The following is a 22546-nucleotide window of genomic DNA, read 5'->3' as shown; positions in this document are numbered from 1 at the left end:
TCTAATTTAAAATGACAAACTTGAATAAACGCTCCACGGCTTTTAACGGAGTGTTAATTAAAAGGAAAGAACACAAAAGTCCAGAGTTACGTGGCAATCACAAAATCAAAGTGGTGTCTATATGATGTGAATGTGGATCGCTCGTAAAATCACTGTTAAAACGGCTCGGAATTTCCACTTCAGAACTAAAAACTCACTAAAATGGATGATCTCAGAGTCCAAGCAAAGAAACGAAGTGAATGGTAGTCTAATAAAATTACATATTGAGCTTTAATTTTAATTTTGTACTTCGTATAATTTATATAGCAAACTTTTCGAAATTCTGTAGCATAGTCGCACATCGGGCATTTAAGCGTTAACTTTTGGTGGCCCTGGTCAGTTTTAACTCGCTACTGGCGAACGTGCGACCGCCGATTTTTAGCCCTGCGGCAAAGGCTGTAGCCATCTAGGTAGAGGAGATTTGTTTTTGCTGCTGTTGTTGATGTGGTATTTGTTGTTATACCATATTCTTCAGTTAAAGTTGTTCCCATTTGGTTAACCAAGATGTATTTTAGTTCGCCATTTGTATATTGTTTCTTATGGGAAACTATACAATAGAGCCTGTAGAACCACTTGATTATAACCCTTCTTTCTATCAACCTATGAGGGAAACTGTAGCTAACAGATGTAATAATATTTTGAAACCCATCTGGCCCACGACAACTTATGCTCGTGATACATTGAAAACCATTTCAGTTCGCGACTCATGGTAATTTGTTAGGTGGCAAGACAGCATTGAAAGAATCAGACCAAAATATTAGACAATTCAAAAACTCCTAAAAGTGACTGATTCATGTAACTTCTCCCGATAATATCCAAACACTATCCAGCAAACAGATAATGATAATACTGAAACTTATCAGGCAGTAGTTATCTTCCGTTTACATCAAATTCTCATAACGCATTTACATGTAAATGTGTAGCAACTAGAGGGAACAGGTAAGAATCAGATCTTGGGTATTTAAGGGTTAAAGGAAGAGAACAGAAATGCTTCCTCTCAGCTACTGATCTCAACAATGTTAGTCCTTTACACACATTTAAGTTTCTGTTTGTGATAAACATTCAGTGAATTGATATTCCCATTCTCAGCACTCAGAGGCCTTCTGACACAAAGGTTTGCTATACTAGTTCTTACTGCATTGTGTTAACCAATGTTATGATATAATTTTGAGATGTAAAGAAGATACTTAAAAGATTGAGAAATATATCTAAATCAAGATATTTATTTCATACTGTTACAGTTACCATAAGATTTTTTTGAAAGAGAATCTTTCAGACCATCGAATTGTATGAGAAATTATTTTTTGCGAGACTTTCTTCAAACTTTTTGTTATGAGGACAATTTTGTGAATAATAAAATTTAGTGTCACAGTTCATCTTTGTGTCGAGAACTCTTTTAGTTGGTGAAACTCACCTTTTCTTTTTTCAATTTGAAGCATCAAATAGATTCATACATAAAGCACACAAAAATAATTTTTGAGAGTTCCATGTGGCATCCATAGTGGATTACTATGCTATCATTAAAAAAACAACAACTACTGAAAACTGCTTTTGTCACAATTGCTACCAAATTTGTGTCAGTTTTCTGGGTCTGCCATAATAAGTGAAAACTCTGAAGATACAGTGTCTTGGTTATTTCATTAAAAGCAATTGATTTCCAAGAGTTTCTCTGTTAGGAGTGTTTTAGGCAAGCCACGTAGTAAACAGGTGAGCAGTACTGAACTTATTGACTAACTGCTGGAATTTAAGAAAACTCTATCGAACTTAAAACAATTCAGGTACCTCATAGAAAAGTTGTACTAATTTTGCAACAATAGTTACTCTCATTCACAATTCACAGAGATTAAGATGAGTATAGAACGATATATAATTAGCAAAAATACATGCCTCCGTGCATAAACTTAAAGAAGTGAAGGCTCGTAGGCAAACCATTGGGGCCATAAAATGTATTTGAACAACCAAAAGCGACACACTGCTTTGCTTTCTTTTTGGGAGAAAAATTAGCTCTATCGAGATTTCGGCTAGGACCATCCATTTTCCTTAAAAATCGAACAATTTTACTGCCCACGCACGAATTTCACCTAAACCGCTCCCAGAGATTTAACATGAGTCATGAGCGGTTGCATGTCCAATATGGCGCTGGGAACTGTGAAAAGGTCTATTTCATGGACACACTTGGGTGAACACACGACAACATTGAAATTAACTTTTGAATACAGATTTTTTTCGCCTTTTAAAATCTAGATTATTTGTTACATTCGCCAAAAGTTAAGCAAACAGAGTCCAAAACAGGCCGGATACATAAATAGAAATTATGTGCCCTGAGAGGAACGATGTATCTCACTGAAGATAATGCAATAACCACTTCCTGTAGTTTAATCCAATTTCCTTTGGGACAAATTCTACTCACGTTTCCTATGATTAATTACAGAAGTGTGCCCACCTTAATGACGATTTGCACTTGAAATTTAAAATAATTAAAACAAACTTTGTTTGACATAAAAAGTACCTTGTAGAAGTTGCTGCAAAGCTGCCGGCGGGAAGAGAAGTCTGAAGCTTGAAAATTACTCAGTGTAAAAGGAGCCAGGAGAATAAATGCAAAGTTGCATACTTTGAAAGTTAAATTTGGAGAACGACCTTCAAAAGAAGGCTGATACGAAGGAGGGACACTGAGGTAAAACCTTGCCCAGCTCCACTCCCCCGATCCATGTTCCCACTCCTTCCTCTCGTCCCATGATGTTTCCTTCTATTAACCCTTTTGTCGCTCAAGCCCTTTGGCCTTGTTCCATTCCCCTTTGCTCTTTTTTTTTATTAACGATTCACATCATGACTTTCTTGTTCCAAACCCATAAAGTACTTTATTTTAACACTTAAGGTGTGAGCACCGTTTCCTACTAAAATCTCCTTGAAGCCGTCCATCGTTGCGAGACCAGACCAAACATGCTGCAGAAAAGAGCGGTCCCTTTGGTAAGGAAACTGGTTCTAACAACTAAAACGTTGATCCTCTCCCTTCGACGGTTGTAGAAAAAAAATAATCGAAACTGAACTGAAGAATTGAATTTGAACAAAGTCTGACAAACCCTTTTGTGTTTCTTTGAGGGTATGCGGTTTTATTCATTTATTCTGCTAAACTGAAATTCTGCTCATGGTTAATTTACTATGTTTGTTACATCCATTTTGAAATCCGTTGTGATCCTTTCAATCTGACAGGCTCTCATCGTGCGATTTATCCACAAATAGCACCACTTTATGTTCTAAATCGCATCTTTTTCCAAGCCGATGAGACAACTTTATTAAAACACATCAACCATTCAAGACTTATTTAAAGAAATCCATCAAATCGCAAGGAAAATGAAAGACAGCTTTTACAACTTTTTCCAAACCAGCTCATCACTGAATCAATAAACTATTTGTAGAGACTGAAATAATCTATATTTGAGCGACTGTATTTTGCGATTTCCAAATAGATGTAACAAAGTGATAACTGCTCTTCGTGTCGGGCAGTTTTAGATGTCTTGCTGTTATTTTTGCCCCCTCGGTCTTTTTTCTCTTTTAACTTTACTTTTGAGTTCCTCTTTTATGTGGCTTTTTATCTACAATCAGTTAGTGCCAAAATCATTCTCAAGTCCTTTTAGGTCTGCCACTATTACGTACTCATTTGACTGGACTTCGTACTTCGCTTGAAGTGAATCGATGTTGTGTCGGCTTTTCATCGTTGCGGACGAGCTCTCTCGGCCTTTCTTCACCTGCCAATAACAGAGACCGGAAGCTATGATCAACAGAACGACCACGCCCACTGAAACTGCGATTACAGCCGCCGGGTACCTTATTCTATCAGTCCAACCCATTGACGTCTGCGTAACTGCTTCACTTTCAGAACTGATGGGTGTCAGGTTAACAGTAGAACCTACACAAGAATGAACCAAACATATATATCTCTCCATCTTGAATGAATTCCCTCCTTTCCCCCAGCACTACAAAGGTTGCTTAAAAATTGCCAAAATTCCAAAAAGTTGCTACTTAAAATTTGTTGATATCTATATATAAATGTTAATTTATAACCTTATTTTTCGCCTTCACAATAGTTGCTAACAACACCGGTCAAGAAACTCAGCTTTAAAGGGTTGCTTGCAAATATGGGCGAAATTTAAGAATACTCTTTAGTTAAACGGAACAAAACACATGGTTCATTTGACGTCTTACCGAAAGTCATTTTAGCCGATTATCTGTTAAAATCTTAGATAAGGATCTCAATAGGCCTGTGAAATGTAGTCACGTGACAAGTTATGTGTTCAAAAGGTTAACAAACAATTCATGGAATTCGTGTAAACTGAAGTTTTCTATGAAATCGTTGACTTTTTCGTCCTTTATATGTGCTCTAAACTTATATTTTGCTCAAAAATTGTCGAGAAAGGCGAGAGTTCCTCGAGGTTGCTACAACCGCAAAAAGTTACTCCAAACGCCAAAAGTTGCTCAAATGTTGCTGAACACGATCAGGACAGACTTACTCTCAAATATCAAATGAGCGCTAATACCTATTGAGCTACGAAGCAAGACAAATTTCAGTAGGTAGTTCCGCGTAAAGGGATCTGACTACAAATAGTAAATAGTTGGTTTGATCTGAGGGTGACGAAACAGCAAGTAACGAATGAATATCTACAGGTTATCAGTAATTGAAGTCGTCGTAACAAAGAAGGGTAAAAAATCTGGTTTCGACTGGTATTGAGCTCGTCTTTGCCAAATGCAACAAGGGAACTTTACCTTCAACAAATCCCTCAAAAATTCTTTGAGATAGGCGTTGTGTGTTTTTTACAGGAAATAAAACGTTTCGATAATTCTGTTTGATACCAAAGTCATTCCCTCAAGCCAGAATTAAGCTCCGTTTAGAAGGCTTCTTGATACATGTTATATCGCATTTCAGTGTTTCATTTGCTCGGCAAGATGGAAAGAATCATGAAAGGAAGAGATCCACAAATACAAAGGTTTATCCAACGAAAATATGGTCATCCTTATTTGCAGCAACCATCAGTCAAGATTTTCATGAGCTTTTCTTATATTTAGTGCGCACGTGGTGTACCACGTGGCGTGCGCATGCTTAACAATTGGCACACCTGGCGACCATTCATAATTTACAGCCTAGAGCTAGGGGTAGAGGATTTTGAGGGTGGATCACATGGTTTTCAGGGGGAACAGAGGGGCAGCATTCGTCGCCAAAGTACAAAGGGGGGGGACTACAAAAAATTGACTGCTAATTAACTGCCAATGAGAGGGAGTCAGGTGAATTTTATCGTGACGCAGACAAAATCCTCCAAGCCCCCCCTTTCCAGGAAGCCCCCCTCCCCAGGGTGCCTCCCCCGCCTTCCCAGGACGACGAATAATAACCGGTCTTTTAGATACGTACCAGAAATGTGAAAGATCGTGCTTCTTTTTTTTCTGAGATAGAGAAATTACAAATGTTATTTTAAAAAATGAATCACGTCCGTCTTTCACGGCTACACTTACCATCTGTGATGCTTTCAGTTCGCTGAGCTTCATTTGGTTTTGCTTTATCTTCACGAATTAAAAAAGTGAAAAAAATAAGTTATGCTCGGTTGGAAACAATTTTCAGTAAATGATCCGCTATCATTAAGCAGTCACTTTTTTCAGTTAGCCCGCGTTTGATTTATTAACATCCAAGTGAGTCACGATACAAACACTGTAACTGAGTGCTGTAAACCCAAATCAAACCTAAGCCGCTTAGTGGCGCTAGCTCTTTCGAGCAAACACAACACGTAGTCGTGCAAAAATCGACCCTCCGTGATTCCCGAGACGAAGGGGACTCTCAAGAAAAGAAAGCTGTTTACAAAGGCTTCATGGAAAATGAATTACACCTAACGAATTAACCCTTTACCCCTAACATCAGTATCCACATTCTCCACACTATTCACTATATATTTCCTAAGGTGCTGACAAAGAGAATTTGTTTGATAATCAAGAGCTGCGTTAGTTGGTGATCATTTCCTCTATTCTCGTCACCTTAATGTTTGATTCAAGAGTGATATTATAAGGAGAAATTATATGCTAGTCACTCTTAGGGGTTAAAGGGTTAACAAATAAATTCCATGTTGCCGTGCGTCTGTTCAGTAACATATCACAGATGACGTCAAAATGTGGTAAGAAAAAGAGCTGCTATAAGCACATCACAGAAAACCCCTAATAATCTGATAATAATAATAATAATAAAAGTAATTGATAACAAGAATTATGAAGAATTAGTAATCTAATAATGGCTTAACCTACCGATGTTTTGGACAACGATGTAAGCATGTTCGACTGCGTAACCAACAGCATTTCCCACAATGCAAGTGTATTTTCCTTCGTCCCTCTTTGTGACATTTAACAAAGTCAACTTCACTCCGTGGAAATCAAACATTTTGTTACCACTTGGTGGTACAACTACACGTTGGTATCTGTCTTCTTTATTCACGATTTCGTAGTGAGGACTTTCAATTGAACCGTCTACCGAACTGTTGGACGAACCGTTGGAACGCACAGGAAACCACCTTAACCACTGGAAATGAGGCATGGAATCACTTAATGCTTTGCATGTTAAGCTGGCATTCTCTCCTCGATAAACTGTGACATTTTCCATGGGTAGAACGACTGGTTCAGCATGAGCTCGTTCTAAAAAATTGAAAAGAGAATACTGTCAATACTGTCAATGTAACCTAAAAACATCCATTGTTTCGTTACTTGTAATGTTTATTTTAATTTGACTTTTTAAATGGGATTTATATTGACCACAAGAGTTTGAAGATTCTTTTTCTCAGATAAAGAAAACCGTGAGTACTCTTCAGAGTCTGTGTCGGCCAGAAAAATTTGAAGGATTTTTCCTCTTACAATGAACGTCTACTTTGTATATATGATTAATCCATCCGTATGAGTTGCTCACATTACACATGTATGACCCAGTGTCAGAGGGAACCAAGTCCTTCAGACTCAACCAGGTTGTCCATGGACTCAAAGACAGTTTGTGGCCACTTCTCCTTTCTTTAAACAAGTTTCCGTCTTTGTACCATTTCACGGTAGGACGAGGGTTTCCGTCAGCAGAACAGTCCAGCTTTACAGAGTTTCCAACGGGTACTTGAAGAAGGTTGCGCCTCATCTTATTTTGCGATACCGTAAATCTTGGAGCCGCTGTGAAGCGCAGAACAGCCACAGCATTTGAGCGTTGAACTTCTCGACAACTGCCCGGAAGCCACCCCTTACTAACACATTTCAAGTTAGAGTCTAAACATTATTTTATTCTAAGTGTTCTACAGTACTAAACTTTTGATGATGGTTCAGAGTTTTATCACATGCGGGGCAAAATTACTGAATGCAGATTTGCTGAGACAGAGAGTATTTTTTTCTTAATCACGAGGGCACTATTGGTAATCAAGAGGGCATGATTGCTTGATGCTGATTGAGCTATATTGCTGTTTGCGGCAAGGATTTATTGATTGTAATGTAACTGAATGAAGTCGTGCATGTAACATTGATAACTGTATTCTGTGAATAAAGTGTTGATTGAATCTCTTTAAGAGTTACATTTTTTTTGATATTTGTGGCGGCATTGAAAGGGCTTCATCGCGCGGACATCGTGCGCAAATGCAATTTCCTCAAATATTTTGCCATTTATGTAATAAAAAAGTAATTGCGCACTCTGCATATAGTAGTTGTAAAACTCTCCGACGTGTTTCGTCTAACTGTCGTGGACTTCTTCAGGAATTTTAACAAGTTAGCACTAAATTAAAACCGTGGCCCCTACATATTTCTCTAACCTTGCTTTAAAAGTGTTCAAAATTTTTCACAACTTCGCCTGTTCCTGTTCGTAAGTCCAGCCAAGCCTATAAGGTCATTGGCCCCAGTAAAAGTCGCTGTCTATGGTTTATAAATACAGGCGTTTGGTGTTAACTTGTAAAACTCCCTCAAGTCTACGACAGTTCGACGAAACGCGTAGGAGAATTAAAAAGTTTTAAAACTACTGTTAGCAAAGTGCTGCTCAGTAGTTTAGATTTTTAAAAAATGTTTTTAAAAATAATTCTGCACATAGACATTAAAGCAGTAATATAACTTACAATAATTGCTCCGATTCCTGTGGTACCTCTCTCCTTAAAAAAAAAAAAAAAGAAAGAAGAAAATAAAGAAATTGTTAACCATGCCACGATATAACGAACATTTTGGTTGTTTTTCCGCAAATTTGTTGAATCGAGGTTTTCGATATGACGAACCCTCGATGTAACGAACCAATTTCCCCGGTCCCTTGGCATTTCGTTGGCAAGTCTGAAATTACCATCTTTTCCCTCCTTATTTGCCTACCTCAGCAACTCCTACTTAAACTGACATCACCTCAGTTTGTCACACACAACTAGTATAAAAGAACTTTGCTCCCCAGGATACCGCTATAAATTACGTGCGTACTTGTACTTTTAAAAAAACTTAGATGGTTGCAAATGTTTACTTACTTCCGACAAATAGGTGCATCGTAAAAGGGTTCTTGCCACAGTCATTTACTGCGACACAGGTGTAGAGGCCGGTGTCCTCTTTCTTAGCTCTTTTTATCTCTAGGTATCTGTAGAGTTTTAACCTCAGACGTTGATGACTCGATGGACTGAGCGTCTGATTGTCTTTGAGCCAGTAATACCCTGGTTTTGAGGTCTGATTAGCGGTTCTGATCTGGCAAGTGAGTTTAACATCCTCTCCGCCGGTCACCTTGATGACTTTTACCTCGTTTCCTTCCTTTTCACGAATGTAAGGAACTGAAAAAGAAGCAAAACTTCTCTGAATTCCACCCGAAACACCAAAGATGCCCTCCTGATCCATAACTAAGATCCATATTACTCGAACACCCGCAATTGCAATATTAATGCTTGGAAGAGGTTACGGTAGTCCTTTAAAAATTACATATTAAATTCAGTGTTCTTACTAACGACTCCCTCATCAGGCGAGCAAACGCGGAAACAAATACTGGGAACCGATGTATAAAGCTTTTTCCCTTGTAGAATCCCCTAAAATAACCCTGACGCAGAAAATGCAGTAACCCTTATATAACTGTGACCCATCTATCAGCTGACTCCGTCACTTTCCACCGCCAATACTATCATAATTATATACTGACTGACAGGTCACATTTCAGAACATACGTTATGAAGTTCACATACTTCTATAAACACCGGTAACCTGCCCTGTATGATGATTTTTCCACTTCTGTCAATTACAGTTTTCCAGTGAAAGAAAATTCGTAAGTCCTGGTGTTGTACGTTAATAATCTTAATTCGCGTTATATCAATCTTTATTCCATGTACCTGATCAATTTTTGAATATAGCGATGATTTGGCCAATGAGAGCCTACAGGCTAAGCAAAAAATCTGACAAAATCTATCAAAAAGTCGATGATGCCTGACTTGAACTTATTTCACGAGATGGAACCAGCTCACTATCTAACTGAAATTATTTGATTTACGCTTCATTAGAATATAAATCTCTAAAAATCGTTTCTCAACGAGTTCGTGGCTGGAACTCCTCTTGGCTAACGAGCTGATTTTTTGGGGGTCAATTGGTAAACAATGATAATTTTTTTATTTTGTTCTCCTCTACGCCGTGTCTATAGAAGAGTGGGTAACCGGCTCTTCCGTTTGGTCTTTTTCTTTGTTTTGTGAATAAGGCGAAAATCTTGGTCAAATGACTAAAGGAGGTTAATTGCTAAAGAAACTCAGTAGTGCTGTATCGGTGGGAGATTATAGCATCAATCGCTATGACGAAGGGCTAACGCTCGAAATGTCAGCCTTTAAACTATTCACGGTGACCAATTTGCATTATCAATTCAGTTGATAACACTAAATTACACTGAAAATCATAGTCCGATTTAAATGAATGAAAATTTGTCGACGGTCTAATTAGGAGTTTTGGATTTTTCCTTTCACCACCCCTGCCTTTTCAGAAAATTTGTTTTCTTTAAAGCTTAGGATGCGAACCTAGAACTTAATAATCAAAATATATGTTAATAAATACAGGAAGAATCTTGCAGTTTCATTTTCGCCTGCGACATTGGGGTAATTGTTAAGTCGAGTCAAAATTTTTTTACAAACATAAACGTGAATTTATTCGACGTAGCGTAACTGGCAAATCCCATCTTACACACCCTATACATCTAAGCCTTATATTAAAATTGCAGAGAAAGAGACAATATCGGAAGCTTTTTTTGGCGACACAAAGCACAAATTGATAATGATATACATTTACATCATCGAGTTGCTTAAATGGATCTAGTTTTTTTCCTTTCGAGTTTGTTTTGCAATCCTTAAGACTTCCAGACTCCTTGGTTGACTAAATAGTTGCTATCACAAGGACGTTATCATTTATGGAAATAATAGTTGTTAGCTGTTGATTACATACTTTTCTTTAGGAAGATCGTAAATCCCCGTCTTCATAACCTCCCCTTGACTAAAAGGCACAAAGTTTGGCGAAAATGGAGTGAGTCTTTTGAATGAAACCAATTTAAATGCAGAATGCAGTCAATTTCCGCTTGAATGGGAAGAGTTAAAATTACTAAACATGCCGCGTATCCGGATTTCTATTTTGAACCTGGAATTCCTACGAATGCGAAGAAGAAGAAACGTGGACCATTATCTACTCTTTTTCGATATCAAGGGTATGATATAATGATATGATGGCCTTGCTGCCAGGCAAGTAAGGCGAATTCTTTTTTAACAAGCTACCTGAATGGCCATGATAGACTTATTCTAGTTTAAGATCATTATTTAATGTGCAGCAATCCACATTCAGTCTAAATATCTTGATATTGTTTCATCTGGGTACGTACACAAGGTCATGTTCAATTCAATGACTAAACTATAGTTGCTTTAATATATGGATTTAGAGATCACGAGAGATTTTATAAAGTTTCTCCCGAATAAGGCTGAGGATACACTCAGAACAACAATACCCTTATTCTTGACAGCGGATAAGAATGAACGTGGATTCACACCAACCTGAACACGCATCCGCGTGCCAATTATCCAGAAAGCTTAGCACAGCAACAAGAATCGCTTTGAACAGGAGTGCACTTAGTATCATGACGATGAAAATACTCCTACTTTGGGTGATCTCTCGAACAGCTTCCTTGAACAGCTTTAATTGTAATTTCGTCTTGAGCCCGTTAAGGAAAAGGAGATGATTGACTGTCAAATATTTTAGAAAACCAACACACTGACAAAGTAGAATTTGGAGCAACGCGACAAAGATAGCAATTTATATTTGCCTACCTGTTTTTCATGGAGAAACAAATAACCTTGCACCGGATGGTACAGAAGCCAGCGGATTCTGACTCTGGTTCGCCAGAGTCACAGAAAGAATGACAGGTTTATTTTCTCACACAAAGAAAAGCTTCCCGAAGGATAGACAACCGGCATACAAGGCGGAAGTCTTAAAAACACCTAGAAGCATACCTGCACGTACTCAGGCTCTTGCAATGATAAAATCTAGGTTTTTATTCACACCTATATTGTACAAGTTTTACGTGTAAGTAAAAGGCATGCGAAAATCATTTAAAAGGTATTAGGAAATGTTATCGCTTATGCACAATGTTTTCATATGGTTTTCAATGATTCCTTGAAGCTTAAATGTAAAAACTCTTGTAAGCAAGCATGCACACCAAAGCCTTGACAGTGATTTGTGATTGGAACGACCTAATTAAAACTCAGGCCTCTAAAGGCGCACCCAATGAATCATCTAAATATCAAAAGGATCAGTATTTGCGTTGTTGGGGTTCCTCGTTGAATGGACCCCTGCATAATAATCCCAGATCTTATCAGCCTTATCAATACTTACTAATCAAGGTTTTTTAAGAGGATTTGAAACAAGGGTCGTGAACTTCATCAGAGTCTTGAAATCAACATGGTATACCTTAGACCTTTCTGTGATGTGTTCATTTGTGATTGTAATTCAAGTACGGATATAGAAATTGTTGCCGTATTTCGTCAACGTTTCGTGAGGTAATGATGTGTTTAAATAAATTTTCTACATACGTTCTGCCACAGATTTAATTAGGGAGTCACGACAGCTATGCCTGGGATAACATCGCTCAAAAAAAACACTTCCCTTTTGCCCAAGTATTTTTCGAGTAGCGCATGATATGTTTGCTGTCTTAAACGGCGCCAGATCTTTTCTGTCAGCAAAACGTGAGAGGGGAGCGTAGAGCTCGAAGCAGAAAAGTGGATAATTTGCCCAAGGGGTTCCCACTTTCAGACTGCGCAAAATTTTGGAATTTTATAAGTGATTATGAACGATAAATTCGTATCGGCACCATAATTTAGGAAGGTTTTGTGAACGCATTACCAGTTTACAACTTGTGAACCATTTCTGTAATCTACTTGGATATTTTCTTTTGAATTAATCGAGTCACACTCTCGGAATTTCATCAGTAATTTACAACGATAAATCCGTATATGTAACACAAGTGAAGCACACGTTAAACTTTCCATACGATTTTAGGAAACTATATTTAATTGACTCTCGATAAATTGACCTGCCATAACGCGTTGATTTTATTATTTTGTAGCCCTAAAAGCCCGGCTTATGACTCTAGAGGTACTGAACTTGATTTTTTACACAAGGCACCCTTGAAGAAGGAAGGTTAGAATAAAATGATTGCTTTTACGACCGTACATTGCACCCAGTTTACATAATTATGTAGATAATTGATTAAAAAAATACCCATTATTCAGAAGCAAAGACACGTAAGTAATATGCTTCTGCTTTATTTTTATTGTAAGGGATTTCTTTTTATGTAACATATATCCATTCCTTTAATTTCCTCCTTAACCTGCCTGCAAATAATTAAGTTTTATGCTTTAATTCAAGAGCGAGAAGATAAAACAGAAGTGTTGCAGAGTTCTCTTTACAGACTGAATTCAGGTGAGAACATCAGTAAACTAGTTGATGTCATAAGCTCCTCCTGAACCTTTAATTTTATTGCCCTAGTCTTTTTCACAAAGCCTCTTTTATATCTCTGTGTGCCAGCCAGTGATTAATATCTCAGTGAATAGATATGCCATATTTCATCAGTCTCTTTAAATTTCATCCTTAAGTTTTTTTGCATTTACTATTTTAAAATTCATAAATGGCATTCTCTTTTCATCCATGTCAAGAGATATTACACATTTCTTACACTAAAATCTGAATCATGAAGTCAACTTAATTTCAGTGAGTTTGAAACTTCATTGTACATAAGAAACTTTACTGGAGTATGTTACATTTATTTGCTGTCTTTCTGGTACATATGATTACATAACCATTTAACTTTCAAGATTTTATTAGTAATTCTCTTTACTGTCTGCCATACAATTCATGTGATGTTTGTGTGGAGAATTTGGAATTGGATCAACCAATTATCCTCTAACTGATATATTTTTTAAAATTCTCATTACTCCTCTGCTTGATATTGTACTGATTGTACTGATAGTGTAAGGAGAAATTTCTGTCTAGGTCACTAGTGGGACTAAAACAGTTAAAATGTGGGATTTCATTATATTGTAATGATTACAAATTTCTTATGCTTTCAAATGTAAAAAAAAAATTTGATGAGAATCTGATGTTATGGAACAATGGAAAAACCTGTTGCTGGTAGCTTATGTCTTTAATGTTTAAATATTCATGGGAAATGCTTTTCTTTGAAAGCAGGGATACAGAAGTTTTCGAAGCTGGTAGAAATAAGCTGTTTGCAAGAAATGAAAAGCAATCTGACAATCATACCTTAATGCTTGACATGCTTCACTCAAACATGTCAGTTGTGTGTACCTACCACTGTAAAGATGTCTTTCATGAAAATATTTTTTGGTGTGGCGGTTGTTCTTTGTTGATCTTTGTTGCCAAAAAAAGCTGGTAAAGGCACTCAACTTCAATTTTTACGTACACAAGGCACCCTCCAAGGTGGAAGAATAGAAGACCATAGACCAATGTTTACCAGGCACTTGCACTCACCACAATTATAATTTTCAAGCAATACTCTACATATTTAAAACTGATTACCCGATGTCTTCAACCCATTACACCCTAATATCAGTATGCATATTCTCCATACTGTTCTCCATACATTTCCCGATGTGCTGGGAAGGAGAATTTGTTCAAAAATCAAGAGGTTCTTCGGTTGATTACCATTTCCTTTATTCTCATGACCTTAATGCTTGATTTAGGGATGATATTGAAAGGAAAAATTAGATACTAGTCACTCTCTGAAATTAAAGTGTTAATAACTGTACACATTTTATGTGCTCCTTGCATTTGTCGGCAACAGTAGTTAAGATTGTTATGAAAGCAAACAGATGAACAGAAGACAATGAAATAAAGGAAACTGTGAACTTTACCCTATGGTAGAAGAAATGATCACAGAATACTTAAGAAAGGAAACTTGAATTGTGCTAGCCAATTTCCTCTATTGCCCTTCATGTTTTTGATCAAATAAAATTTAATCAGTTGTAGGGTTTGATTACAATGTGTTAAATCACCAGTGTGGACTTGATTCTTCTCAGATGTCAGCTGTTAAAAGATGGATACTAAAAATAGATGACCATAAGAAAAAGTACACATCTTGAAAAAAATCACACTAAAGTAGTGGCATGATTGATTTGTGATATTTAGAATGACAGAAGCAGGAAAAACACATAGAGCTTTTTCCTATTCACTAGTAAGTTTACTAGATTTTGAATTGTACATTCAAACTGTGTGAAATTAAATTTATCCATATCATGCTTCATCATAGTTTGTTTACATGGAAAGGTGATTGTTATTGTAGCTTCACAGATGTTTTCATTGCTGTCGCAACTAACATTCATAACAAAGTTTCATTTAACATAGAATGTTTCAAGAACTTTCTTTCTTTCTCTCCAACACTATTGACTCTTTTAGGAGCACTATTAACCCTTTGCATCCTAACATCACTGGCAGTATGCATATTCTCCATACTGTTCTCAATACACTTCATTATGTGCTGGCAGGGAGAATTTGTTTTTAACAATCAAGAGGTTCTTTAGTTTATTATCATTGCTTTTATTCTCATAACCTTAATGTTTGATTCAGGGGTGATATTGAAAGGGGAAATTAGATGTTAGTCACTCTCAGAAATTAATTGTTAAAGGAAGAAGGTTATTAAAAACATTATAACTTTGATTCAAGCAAGTATTCGAATATGTGAGTAACATTTGATGTTTTCACATGTAACACAGGCTGATCAAGCTGAAGATGGCCTCAAAAAGGAGTGAACTCGACTGTAACAAATAGGTCACTACATAGCACTTGGTAAATATACCTTGGCTTACAATTCTGATGATTACAGTTTGCTGAGGTATTTGAAATGTCAGTCCCCAAGCAGGAACCACCCACATTACCTGTATAGTCGTAAGCTATGAGACAACTTGAGGAAATGCATTTGTGTCAGTGGAATTACTGTAAGTACAGTACCACCTAGTGACAAAAATTAATAATTTCCTGTAAGTATGAATGTTTGAGAGAAGTTATAGTGGTAACCAACCCTTTTTTGTTAAAATGCATAGGATTTGATGATTGTAATGTATATCTCTTAGCTTTTAAACTTTCAACTTTGTATTAATTGTAACTGTTTACCATATTTATTTCTTTCTACCTCAAGTCCTCAGAAGTTGAAGCAGGTTATCTGATTTTCTTTGTTTGGCATTGTGCGATTACATAATTTTGCTGTATAAGTTGCCACATTGTAACATGTAATATTTTTATTTGAATTACATTTGCTCAAGCTTTCATTAATGCATGGTGTTTCTTACCAATACTCATACCCAAACTTAACATTGATATAAGGAATTGGTCACAAGATATGTGAGTTTTAAAGGGTGGGAAACTGGAAAAGCAAAGATTCCCCTTTAATTAGGACTGAAATTAAAGTGGGCTCTGCTATTTTAATTCATGTTTTTACTTTGACCTGCATGAAAGTTAAATTAATTGGCATCTGTATAATGCACAAAGCAAGAATATAAATAACTTAGCTAAATAGATTATAAAATTGAAATAAGAAAGTTGTGCAGACCATATCTTGCCTTTTATCCTTCTCTGGATATTAATTTTATTCAAATAACATAGTCATTATCAGTCTCTCTCACTCCCACTTTCCATTGAGCTTATGGAAAGATGATAACCTCAGTATTTTTTTAAATGAAGAAAGGAAAGCCTGCCCTCTCACCACAGATAGTTCTTTTGTGAATCATTAGTACACAACTTGTATTATTTGTACATGAAGTTGATTGTTCTAGGTAGGCTAACCTATCAAATTAGTTGGGAAAATTTCTTTGTTTGACTCAATTTTACCTGACAAACCTAAACTGTATAAATCGAAACTTGAAATTTATTTCTTCTCCTTTTGAGGTGTGCATCAAAATTTTGAAGTCATGGCAGGCTTGAAATACAGGTTTATAAGAAATCTGCACGTGTGTGTGTTTTCAACATATAAAACTGGTAAAAAGGTTGCTTAGCTTTTTTCATCAATACACATTTCTTTTTCTAATTACATCAAATCTTGCAGATGTTTGGTACATTTTTCCACTGATCCTACTGACATTTCATCATGCATAGGGATTGGTATTGGCTCTAAAAATATAGTGAAATTAAATATTTGTGCACAGTCTATGCATCAAATATTTGCGATAAAATATTGTATCCTTTTTAAAACTATTTTAGCAGAATAAGAATGAGTTACCAGGCACAAGTATGGCTTTCACAATGATAGTTTCCAAGTTTGAAAAAAGTCACTGCCTACTAAAATCCTCTGTTCCTTTACCTTTGACAGCCCAACCTCATCAAAACATTGGCAACAGGTGTGATTAGCAAATTAACAATACAGACAAGAGAGCCTATTCCCACATATACCCTCCTAAATCCTGTTTGCTTACTATGGACACAACATTTCAAACATATGTATGTTTCCCTGACTGATTATTTTGTAATGGTGTTTACAAATTGTGGAAAATAGTTGGGTTGAAATATAATACAACAACTTGCCAGTAGATAGTCAAATGAATACTTTTAACATATCAATAAAATTTATTGTTGTGTTTCATGTTAACAGTTGCAATAACTCTACCTTCCAGTAAACTCAACTATTTGCAAACATGAGAAAATACCATCAAAAATTTTTCAACCCATTTAATATAGCCAACAACATCAACTCACATTTAAACTAAAGAGAAAACTTGATTGATGTTTGGAATTGATTGCTGTGATGTAAAAATGAAATCCAGGTATTATCTCAAGTTTTCCATAAATGTCTTCATCATCGAATCCTAAGTCTCTCTTTGTCATCGAGTTTAAATCACGACATTTTAGCTCTAGCTTGTCTTCTTTTAGAGCAAACTTTTGCAGCGTAAGAAATATGTTACACAAATTTCATACTTCATTAGCTCGAGTTACTAAGATCATGGGCAGTTGGCTTAAAGAAACCTACATTGTAAGTAGTTACATCAGAGGTTACCGAATAATTTAACAGAAAGAATCTCTAAAACACGCCGTGTATTTCCAGCCAGAGGACAATCATGAAACAAGCAGTCATACCTGGAAACTTCAACAGAAGATATAAGAGAAGCCCATACGATTCTGGCGTCTTGATTTACTAAAATAATTCACTGCTATCACGTCTATACTCTTCAATCGACTGGTGATGTCTGGACTCGAAGTAGTTTACCGTCGTTTCTTTCAGTTTTGGCTCATTTTCCCAAACCAAAATTATCAGTCACGCTCAAAAGAATATAATTTCAACTGATGCTCACATCGCACACTTCCTCTGAAGAAGATAAGATTCTCTATCTTCGAAAATTTGCTCATCGATCGCATTAAGAACCACAACGGAGGTCCTCCGCTGCCAGTAGGTACGTCATGTATGGGCGCATATTATGTCCTAAATACATATTATGTCCTATACTTTACATACAATACCCTACACACATACAGGGCTAAACAAGGCTGTACACAAGTAAACACAGCTATACACTGCTATACACGGCTATACAGAGCTAGACAGAGCTATACAGGGCTATACACAGCTATACAGGGCTATACACAGCTATACAGGGCTATACACAGCTGTACAGGGCAATACACAGCTATACAGGGCTATACACAGCTATACAGGGCTATACACTTTTCACCAGTTGGGCGACGTGTAGCGAGAGTGGGGGTATGGAAATAATTAAACCAAGGGTAATGGAGGTGGTAATGAAATTCTCCATCACCAGACAACAATGACAAAGTCCATCTAACCTTTATATAAGAGGAGAAAAATCTTGCCTACGTTATTGTCTCGAATCTCGAATTTCTCTTGGATCTAAGCTGGAGCCCTGAAATCTCCAAATATAACTTCTTTCTTAGGGATTTCCCTCAAAATTCTACTTCAGCCTTTTTCTATTCCCTCGTGCTAAAAACACTTGTTTCTCACAAATCCTTGACCATTCTGAATACAATATCACTACCAGCCCACTTACACCGAACTCAAACGGTAGTTTTGGTATGGAATTACGTTGCATAACAGAAACACCGTTCTAAAACATCGTAAAAGCTTTATTTCATGAAAAAAAAAATTGTACATACAAACCTTTTGATGTCACAAGCACCATTAGAATCGATGACTGCTTTTAAATTGGTATACGAATATCTCGCCACAGCATTTGGCGTGAAATGGCTGAAATGGCTTCTACCAAGAAAGGATGAATTCTTGCTGCTATTGTTGTGCTGGGATGTTTTATCCTCGAAAAGTATTCCTAGGAGATTCTCTGGCAAAGTGTTAACCTTCTCATTTGACAAAGGATTTCCTGTTATTATGGCCAACAAATCTTTTTTTCTTCGTATTTTGCATTTTTTGTATAACGCAACTTTTTAGCCGTATATCAACATTTTAATGGAATATACATGTATCCACATTATTTCCTTTTCATCAAAATTTGATCTTTTTTATCTCCATTTTCAATTGTCGCCACGGATATCTCAGAAAATGCAGCGACCATGGGCAACTGCTTTACCATGGATGGAAATGTTAAAGAAATCTCCAACAATGAACCTGACTCTGTGACCCGTTTACGAAATTCACGGCACTTTAAAAAGAAACTGCAAAATTACTGTCTCGCATTTCAGAGCTCGCCAGTAATGTGTGGCTGAGTTTGGGCTGAACAGCCATACTGAAAAAGAAAAAACACCAACTTAATGTTAGAAGATGAAGTTTAAAGATAAGTACTTCCTACAAATTGTCCTGAAGGTTGTCAATGTCGTTCGCAGAGTCCTCGTCCTTTTTGACAAGTGGTCGCGCGCCCCTTCAGGGAACTAAATTGTCTGGTCATCCGACTTCCTTACGAGCATCTTAAACGCAAGTGTAAAGATAAACTAAAATTCTCGCCACGCCCCGCATAACGTGATTGATTCGCAATCGTTTGTATAGACAAGTTAGTAAATGGCCACTGCATGGATGTTACAAAATTGCCATTGCAAGTCAGTAAGTTGCCAGAGCAAATTACTTAATCAGGGGTCATCGCAAGTTACTGAGCTACACCTGCAAGTTATAAGAATACCACAACAAGATATTAGACTGCCATTAGAAGTTAATAAGTTTCTATAGGGAGGTACTAAAATAACATGACAAATTCCTAAATTATCATTGCAACGTACTACATTGCCACTGCCATTGGTTAGCTGCTGGAGTAAGTTACTAAATTGCTAATGCAATTTACTAAATAGCCATTTCAAGGTACAACAATGCAAAGGCAAATTCAGTCTTAAATTGCCTTTGCAAACCGTACTAAATTGTCACTGCAAATTGCTCAGTTGCTATTGTAAGATACTGAAATACAATGGCAAGTTATCAAATTGCTTTTGCAAGTTACTAAATTACCATGGCAAGTTACTAAAATAAGATGGCAAATTTTTAAATTGCCATTTCAATTGCTATTGCAAATTGCCAAGTTGCTATTGCAAGTCACTAAAATACCATGAGAAGGTATTAAAATAAGACAGCAAATTTATAAATTGCCATTTCAAAGTTCTCAATTACCACTGCAAATGACATGTTACTAAAATACCATGGTAAGTTACTAGATTATCTTTGCAATTTACTAAGTTACCATTGCAACTTGCTATGTTATCATTGTAAGGCACCAAGTGATGCCATGCAAGTTTAGGTTGCAACTGCAAGTTGCATGTCATTATGTTGCCATTGCAAGTTACCAAGATGTGGTCCGAAGTAAGCAACTTGCGCGCCAAGTTACGAAGTTGCGAACCAACAAACAAACAAAAGAAAAAAGCATAGTCAACGGTAACGGTTAAATTCAACTTTCCATTAAATTATCGTTAGGAGGGTTAGTTGGATAACATATTAAAAAAGCTCACCAGGCTGTTGGTCATGAGTTGGAAGAATTGGAAGAGCCTCTGTGAATTACAAAGAAAAACCCTCAGTATATGCGAGTGAACTAAATGGCATTATGTGATTTTTCTTGAAAATACAACCTAGACAAATAATATTATCAGGAATTAAAAAAGCATACACTAAGAGAGATTATAAGCTAACAAACTCTTTATATCTTTAACCTTATTCACACATTTCCTTATTTTCTATACATATGTAGTTGTTTTTATGGTTACCCATTATTTACATTTTATCGCTCGATCATAATCTTATTTTATTCAAACTACCATTAATGCTGGTCATGTCGCCAGACTATATCTCTAACAGTCATTTCCATCAACCCCTTCAGTGAACATGTTTCACAACATAGGGATTTGTAAGAGGAAAAGCCCAACAAATTAAAATAAAACGAAACAAGCGTGTCTCTGTTCAAATACCAAAACTGGTCATCTGCTACCTCAATCAGATTCAAAACTAAAACCAGTTGCGACTTGATCACCCTCGTTTTCCCGCGCTTCATGCAGTTTGCTTGTTTTTACTTCGAGTTCGCATTAGATGCCTGCCCGTGATATTTTTCTTTCTATGCCAGTTTGGCTTTTGAGATTGCTTTGGTTTTGATTTCACGACGCTCAATCGAAAAGTGCTCTAATGTGACATACCATACGTACCTCCTTTACCCACAGGACGCACTTACAGAGGCTGATCCTGGTAGAACCCAGGACATATGTCACCTATGACCCCAACGTTACACGAGGCCTACTACACCGATGATTTTTTTTCAAAGCTTGAAGGTGACCTGTCATCGGAAAGTGTTGGGTTCAAATTCTCACCTGAAGTCATATTTCCCTCTTTCCTACGTTAATTTGACATCTTTAAATTTACTTATTTTGTGCGAACATTTTTCCTCGATGGTTGTGTACTTTATAGCCAGTTCATAAAATCATTTTCTTCTTAACGAACCTGTCTCACAGATAAACCCGTTCCTCTGACTACATGACGCAGTCCTCCATCTTCCTTCATCTTTATGAGGATTCATGAGTACGCATTCCATGGACTGGTTATGTTTTGAGGGTTCACTGACATTCCAGTTGGTGTAACTGCGAGGATTGTGATCTGTCCAAAAGAAAAGAGTCCTCCCAGATCAAGCCATAAAGGCCAATCCAAAAATCAGTGCTGGTTTCTCGAACGATAGTATTCAAGAATGCCTGTTCTTGCCTGGAAAATGAAAAGCCATAACCTCTTTTAGTTCTATTTAGTTTTGGTAAATAAACTTGTCTTCCAATTTGTTTGGACTCAACAACTGCTTAGTCTTAATTGGACACTAGTTGGAACGAGCACCCACTTAAGGGCAAATGCAATTATTTCATCGCTAATCAGCATCTTTAAAAACGCCTGAAAATTTGAAAACAAACCAAAGAGCATGTCAGCCTCGGAGAAAGCAATATGAATCAAAGTGGTTTATAACGGTTTCGTTTCTTATCAAACGTCAATTCTTTGATTAACTGATATTTCTACTTTTTTTTTTTGTTGAACTGAAGGAAACAAAGAAATGTCTGAACGAATTTTGCTAAATCTTGATCTGATTATCAGCCAGGTACAAATTCATCTCTGGATAAGAGGATGAGGAAGCAATTTTTCCCGTTAGACAATCACAATATCTGTGGGTACCAATTAGGACTCTAGGACGACGTGACAGCAAACCTATTTCAGGAAGTAGAGTTGTATTCTGCTTTCAGAAAAGATTGCACAGATGTGACAGCTTATCATAAGAACATTACCCGACAAGCCTCGAGCACACCTCATCACGAAACAAAACAAAACACTGCATTACCAGTAAGTTTTCGACATAAAAGAGAAAAGAGACGAGCTAAAATAACTAACCGTAGAAGGCTCAGACTAGAGCTGTGGTATAAACGCGTAACTTGTAAGATTAATAATGGTAGAAGGACCAAGAGGAGTCCAATTCGGTCTTTAATCATAGGAGTGATTGACAAAATCGGGCGACCGCGAAGCAGGAGTTCTATTTGTTAATTACGAGTATGATTGCAGAAAGAATTGGACGACATAAAGTCCTGTTATCAA

The 22546-nt window shown here is 36.8% G+C and overlaps 2 protein-coding genes across 3 annotated transcripts in view; both read right to left on the bottom strand.

The window, feature by feature from the left end:
- Window positions 1–3021: 3021 nt before the first annotated feature.
- Window positions 3022–22546, bottom strand: part of LOC131784609 (fibroblast growth factor receptor-like 1) — an 89408-nt gene continuing 69883 nt past the window's right edge. Inside the window, exons 8-9 of one of the 2 annotated variants that reach the window (XM_066159442.1) lie at window positions 5542–5589; window positions 3022–3946 (exon numbers count right to left, since the gene is read on the bottom strand). In XM_066159442.1, coding sequence (XP_066015539.1) covers window positions 3639–3946; window positions 5542–5589 — 356 coding nt within the window. In that variant the 3' untranslated portion in view covers window positions 3022–3638. The remainder of the gene's footprint in view (window positions 3947–5541; window positions 5590–22546) is intronic. The other variant, XM_066159446.1, reaches the window with a different exon arrangement.
- Window positions 6834–11350, bottom strand: LOC136277461 (fibroblast growth factor receptor-like 1). The gene is made up of 5 exons (XM_066159601.1): window positions 11326–11350; window positions 11052–11216; window positions 8526–8819; window positions 8139–8171; window positions 6834–7215 (listed from the first exon to the last, which is right to left on the bottom strand). The coding sequence occupies exons 1-5, from the start codon at window positions 11333–11335 to the stop codon at window positions 6872–6874; spliced, it is 846 nt and encodes a 281-aa protein (XP_066015698.1). The 5' UTR covers window positions 11336–11350; the 3' UTR covers window positions 6834–6871.

The sequence above is a fragment of the Pocillopora verrucosa genome, chromosome 1 (assembly GCF_036669915.1).
Source record: "Pocillopora verrucosa isolate sample1 chromosome 1, ASM3666991v2, whole genome shotgun sequence".
Classification (NCBI taxonomy): domain Eukaryota; kingdom Metazoa; phylum Cnidaria; class Anthozoa; order Scleractinia; family Pocilloporidae; genus Pocillopora; species Pocillopora verrucosa.
This window is presented reverse-complemented; position numbering and strand designations above follow the sequence as displayed.